A 6,305-nucleotide genomic window follows, 5' to 3' on the forward strand; every position below is an offset into this window, starting at 1 on the left:
GAACTCCGACGTGGTCTTCCTTGCAAGGTTCCCACGTCGGCTAGGGAAGCCCCTAGACAACTAGCATGACCCTCGGCTCTCCGAGAGGTGTCCCTCTATCTTCTCTGCTCCTTGGCGTTGTCTCCCGAATTGATCTCTGCGTGAACCTTGGGGAGGGGTCTTTAAATAGCCTCAGGAAACCCTAGGTCAAAGGGGAGGCCGAACCGCCTCAAAAAGGGGCTGGGCCGGCCGGCCGGCCCAATGGACCCAGGCAGGCCGTCCTGGCCCATTTCTTCGCCGCCTCGTGTCCTCCTTTCTCCCCAAGTCTCCTGGAGTCTTCTAGAGTTTATGCCTTTCACGATTGCACCCCATTAGACGTCGTTATCTTCGAGATTTCTTCGAGGAAAATGATAGGATGGAAAATCCTTCCTTAAATCTCTCTTTGCTTTACTTAGCCCCGAAGTATCTTGATCTTATCTTGTGGGCTTCATTGGAGGGTGGATGTGCACGAACGGGCCTCTAATCATCATGGCCTTCGGTCCTTTGTTCGGGCTTTGGCCTTCGTCTTTCTTCGTGTCATCGCGTGATCGTGGGCCTTGTCATTTCATGCTCCAAAATTGGTCAAAAACTTGCAAAAACAAAGTACCTCCAAAATATATGTGCAAACGCGAAAACGACCAATAATTAGGCCAAGATTAGGATGGTTAGTGATTTTGATATTAAATTCATGCCATTATCAAGATTAAACAGGGGATAAAATGAATACTTAAGGAGCGCCAACAGCATAGTAGGAGTGGGTACCCCAGTTGCAGGGTACCGACAGAGGAAATGTCGTGGTTTGTGGAGACCCACAGCTGAGTGGCGTAGTGCACCCGTCTAATCCCAGAGGGTGAGTACTCGGGGAAGCGCTAAGCGATTCATCAGGTCTACCTAGGGAGAAAGAACACAAGAACACTCGAGGATTTAGAGTGGTTCGGGCCGCCGGAGCGTAATACCCTACATTCACAGTGAGTTGTATTGCTCTTGCATATGAATGAATCTATCCTCTACCCATGCTGGGTACTGGCCTCTGCCGGGACTTCTTCGGCCCCCTTTTTTTTCTCTAATCGGGCATCTCCTATTTATAGCCCAAGGGGACGCGTACACAGGCGTTGAGACCCCGACAGGTGGGTCCAACGCGGATGTATAGTATATTGCGCAGAAGGCATTAATGGTGCTACAGTGGTTGAGAAGCTCTTCCCGGATACGCTTCATTGCCCTGTGGACTCTCTGACCGAGGAGTGGATTCACCTGTCCCGTCGGTGAGGCGCCAGTTTGAGGTAGTGTAGGTTGCGGCATATACTGTTGGGTCTACTGCGTAGGCGTCACGATGGGCGAAGGCGAGTCGTCGTGTCCAACTGGCGTAGCAGACTGACATGCGTGGCGTGGGCGGCGCCAGCGGCTGCACTGTGTGCCTTGGTAACGCGCGATCAACAGTGCAGCCTGGCAAAAGTCACCTCGGGCTCTGCTGTGGCAGAGCGCACTTACGTCTTCCGTATTGAATGCGGTAGGTGGGCGAGTCTTCCCGAGGAAGCTTCGCGGCTGCGCGCGTGCCTGCGCCTGCGGACACGTGGCGGCTCCGGACCTGCCCCAAGCGGGGTGTCTGTTCCCTCCCCGCTGAGGGGTCCGAATAGTATATTGGGGTTCGGGACCCCGTGAGAGGTCCGGAGCCCCCGGCTTTTTTGGCTGAGGGCTCCCTTCTCCGGGACACGCGGCGCCACCGGACCCTTCCCTAGCAAGGAATGGGTCTGGGGCCGCTGACCGGGTGAGAAGGGCGCCAGACCGCGGGGGTCCGGCTGCTCAGGCCGTCAGCGCGTAGTCAAGGATAACTACGAGGCTCTCGCCTAGACACAGCAAGAGAGGGTACCCTAGTCCAGAGGTACCGATAATTATTGTATACTAGTTGCAGTGGTTTGGCTCGGCCGCGATTCTTTAGTAGCTTAGGCCATGTTTAGTTTCCACCCGTAAACGCAAAAACACAAAATTTTGCCAAAGAATTTTGTTAATTTGAAGTACTAAATGAAGTCTATTTACAAAACTTTTTGCATGGATGGGCTGTAAATCGCGAGACGAATCTAATGAGCCTATTTAATCCATAATTTGTAACAGTGATGCTACAGGAAACATCCGCTAATTATTAATTAACCATGGATTAATTAGTATCATTAGATTCATCTCGTGATTTACAACCCATCTGTGCAAAAAGTTTTGTAAATAGACTTCATTTAGTACTTGAAATTAGTAAGATTTCATCGCAAATTTTTTTTGCAAAACATCTAAACACGGCCTTAGCTTAATTTTAATTCTTGTTTTGTCTCTGGTAAGGAGGAAAGAATAGTGGCCTTGTCTCTCCGGCCGGTTGGCCGGTGCAGCTGCGTTAATGGCGGTTGACCGCACCGCACCCTGACCCGGCCTCCCCCTCGCGCCTTTAAAATCCGACCGGAACCGTCCATGGCGACACGACGTTCTTCGCGAGCCACTGAAAAAGCTTCTGTTTCTTTCTCGACCCTCTCTTCTAGTGTTCTTGATCTTCAGAACCATCACGAGCAACCTCGCCCGTCCTTCCTAAGGTGATTGCTCGCTCGCTCTTGGCATCCTTCATTCCTTGGGCGTGCTTGATGAACATGGGGGTTCCGTGTCAGCTTCCTAGCTCTTCGCAAGGCTAGAACTCGGCTTGACTGCTTGCTTGGTTGCTCTGGTTAATTAGCTTGGTTGCAGCGGTAGTGTGTAATGGCGCCGGGGGAGAAGAAGATCCTGGTGGCGAGGAAGGGCCGGCTGCGGCAGCGCTACGACGGCGAGCACCGCCTCGTGGCCGGGTGCGTGCCGTACCGCGTTGGCGCCGACGGCCACCCCGAGCTGCTCATGGTCTCCACGCCCAACAGGGACGACCTCGTCTTCCCCAAGGTACGTAACCGACGACCATCCAAGCTAGCACGATGGGTTCTCAGGTCATCAGCAGCTCAGCTTGACGGGATCGCATCGCCTTCTTCCTCCTCTGGCACTGGCAGGGCGGGTGGGAGGACGACGAGGACGTGCACGAGGCGGCCTGCCGCGAGGCGCTGGAGGAGGCCGGGGTCAAGGGCGCCATCAACGTAAGCATCCGTGTCCAGTGATCCTCCCCTCCTCCTCATGAATTCTCTCTTAATTATTCAGACAGTAGATAATAAGGCCGCCATGGCGACGAGACGAGAGCGACCACTGGTGACACACGACATGCCAAAGCGTGCGTGGATCACGTTCCCAGCCGTCTACTGGCTGCTCATGGCTGCTTGTGTTCGTCGCCATGTGAGAGCTGAGAAAGCAATCTACTAGCTAGCTAGCTCTCGAGTCTCGACACCCTGAAAACAAAACCGCACCCCTGACGGCGACGGGCGCCTGCTGCCCGCGTCGTTACGTGGGCGAACAGCAACCAACCTGCTGCTGATTCGTTGCGAGATTATCCACCCCCTTCGTCACCCGATCAAAAAAATTTTCACTTGATGAAAGCTCAGGGCGCAGCTTTGCTTGCTCGCTCGTCGTCTCTTGTTAGCTGAACCGGCTTCCTACTGATGATGATAAAAGAAGGAAACTAGCTAGTGGCTGAATTGGCCTTCGTTCAGACATGTACACTTGAACAAGCCGACAGCAAGAACACTCGAACACGACAGCGACTCGACGCTCGATGGGGGAAAGCGACAGGGAAATTTCCCTGTTGACAAGGTTGCCTTGCCATGGTGGATTGTCATTAGTCGTAAGCTACAGGAGAGAGGAGAGACGACTTGGGCGTTGACTTGTTGATGGATAAAAACACTTTCTGAATTACACATACGAGTTCAGGATAAGCACGGCAATTGTGCAATGGCATGCTGTTTATTTTACAGCCTTATCATCGAGTTGGGGAGCCCAGATTGTGTGATTTGTGAATGATTGGTTTGCTTTCTAGTTTATTCGGCTTTGGCTCCGGCTGGCTCGTCGTCAGAACACTGTCTGTTGGGACTTGGGACAGCTTCTTCAGAGATCTGGGCTGGTCAAGGCCAACAGCCTTTTTTACTTCACCATTTTATCCTCTGTTTATTCTGCATCCATGGCCGGCCAGTACGCATGTGCCATGTCCCCTGTTTGGCAAGCACCAGTCCTATTTATTTGTGATGTGTGTGCGTGTTTTTTTTTTTACTTGGGCGTTCTTGTATGAATCAGTTTGTTGCTACAGGAACTTTTAAAAAAAGTCTGGAAACAAACAAGGTCGAAGCTCATTTGTCTAGTCTATACTTCTCTAGACGAACTTTTGCATTTCGTTTAGCAAAACTTCGTCTAAAGACAATTTGTGTTTTCGGCAAAAGAGAACTAAGAAATTTTACACCTGCAAAATATATACTGCTGAAATTAAGACTGCAAAGTTCAACCGTAAAAGTCACTGACGAACAAACACTACCTCTGCAACATTTGTGTTCTTCAGAGAACCGCGCTGGGGATGTGGGTGTTCAGGAGCAAGAGCAGCCCGGTGAGCGGCGACAGCCCCCGGGGCGCCTGCAAGGGCTACATCTTCGCGCTGGAGGTCGCCGAGGAGCTCGAGCAATGGCCGGAGCAGGACACGCACGGCAGGCGGTGGGTGAGTAACCAACCCACCCATCGTCGTCTCGACGTCTCATCACTGTTCATCCGTCATCTCCTTTCCATTGCCAGAGCTAGCTCAGAGTTCGAAATCTAACAGCCTCTTGGCAAATCGATGGCGACAGGTCTCACCGGCGGACGCGTACCGCCTGTGCCGGTACGACTGGATGCGCGAGGCGCTGTCGGCGCTGCTGGAGCGGCTGGCGGAGGCGAAGCCCGCCGCGCCGGAGCTGGATGACCACAGCGGCGTGTACATGATGGTGAAGGCGGCCGCTGCCACCGCCGACCGAGCGGTGGCTCTCTGCTAGCTGCTGTGTGACTGTGATCTCAATGTCAATGTCTAATAGCAATCAGAAATTAAACCGTCTGAAGAATCTATGGTTCCGGCAAGGTTTTGAGGTTGTTGTTAGTTCTCTCCTCTCTGTGCATCTGCCACTGCAACTTCTTCCTGATGACGGTTAATTTCCCGAATGAAATCTTCGTCGACTTGGAGCCTCTGTCTTTTTTCGCGACCGTGACTGAGCATATTTTTCATTAAGGAAAGAAAAAAAGTTTACAAAGAGCCGGTTACTGAGAAATGGAACCAACCCCGGACTTAGCGCTGAACGATTACAAAATAACCGTGTTGCGACCGGGGGACCGACCTAAGGCACTAGCCACCATATCTAAACGCCTAAAACCTGCTTGAACCCAAAGAACAATTTCATCATCCACCTTGAGTACTCCATCCTGAATTGTCCGCACCCGCCGGTCGAAAGTCCTGTTGTTCCTTTCTTTCCAAAAAAGCCAGCAAACGAGAACCACCATAGAATCAAAACCATTGCGACCATTCTTTGGAACGTCTTTCCTCGCGGCCAGCCACCAATCAGATAGATTGGTCGTGTGAGTGGAGGGGGCGCCCATTTCCCAACCTAGCCACGGTAGCACTTTAAACCAAATCTCACATGAAAAAGGACAGCCCACAAGCAAGTGATCGATGGTCTCCGGCAACTGAGAGCACAAGACGCATGTGTCATCATTCTGTAGCCCATGCCGTTTACGACGATCAGCAGTCCAGCATCTATCATGGAGCGCAAGCCACATGAAGAACTTGCACTTACTCGGAGCTCGTGTTTTGTGGAGGATCTTTGCTCCCTTAATTGGGTGCTGGGCCATGAAGAAGGATCTGTAAGCAGATGCAGTAGTAAAGACCTTATCAGGTGTCCACATCCAACAAACACGGTCGCTCCGATCTATGTCCAGGTGAACCTCCCTGGTTAGGTCCCAAATGCGCAAGTAATCCAAGAGAACTTGCACAGTCAAAGCCCCTGAAATGTCCTGAGTCCATCGATCCTCATACAGGCCTCGTGCTACTGTTCTCGATTGTCTAGCACGTGTAGTAACAGCATTAAAGAGGCACGGTGCAAGGTCTTCGATGGATTGCCCCTGTATCCACCGATCCGTCCAGAAAAGGGCCCTCTGCCCATTGCCAATCTCAACGTAGATGGAGGCGGTGAACATTGCCTGGACGACATGTTCTTTGCTATCTGGGAGCGCATGCCAAGGTCTTGCATTCTCAGACCGCCGGTGCCAGAGCCATTTCATCCGCAAGGCATAACCGAAGCGTTGCAAGTCAACAATACCCAAACCTCCCAAATCGGACGGGCAACATACTCTAGGCCACGCCAACAAACAATGGCCTCCTTTTGCTGCTTGGG

At 52.1% G+C, this 6,305-nt stretch overlaps 1 protein-coding gene across 2 annotated transcripts; it reads left to right on the top strand.

Moving 5' to 3' along the window:
- The first annotated feature begins 2,427 nt into the window (after positions 1-2,427).
- On the top strand, positions 2,428-5,109 carry LOC120640808 (nudix hydrolase 13, mitochondrial-like). 2 transcript variants are annotated; one of them, XM_039916726.1, is made up of 5 exons: positions 2,428-2,588; positions 2,726-2,922; positions 3,027-3,110; positions 4,454-4,606; positions 4,734-5,109. In XM_039916726.1, the coding sequence occupies exons 2-5, from the start codon at positions 2,749-2,751 to the stop codon at positions 4,914-4,916; spliced, it is 594 nt and encodes a 197-aa protein (XP_039772660.1). In that variant the 5' UTR covers positions 2,428-2,588; positions 2,726-2,748; the 3' UTR covers positions 4,917-5,109. The 2 variants fall into 2 exon arrangements, with proteins under 2 accessions (XP_039772660.1, XP_039772661.1); XM_039916727.1 differs by having other exon boundaries at positions 2,445-2,588; positions 2,737-2,922.
- The last annotated feature ends 1,196 nt before the right edge of the window (positions 5,110-6,305 follow it).

The sequence above is a fragment of the Panicum virgatum genome, chromosome 7K, assembly GCF_016808335.1.
Source record: "Panicum virgatum strain AP13 chromosome 7K, P.virgatum_v5, whole genome shotgun sequence".
NCBI classification, from domain to species: Eukaryota; Viridiplantae; Streptophyta; class Magnoliopsida; order Poales; family Poaceae; genus Panicum; species Panicum virgatum.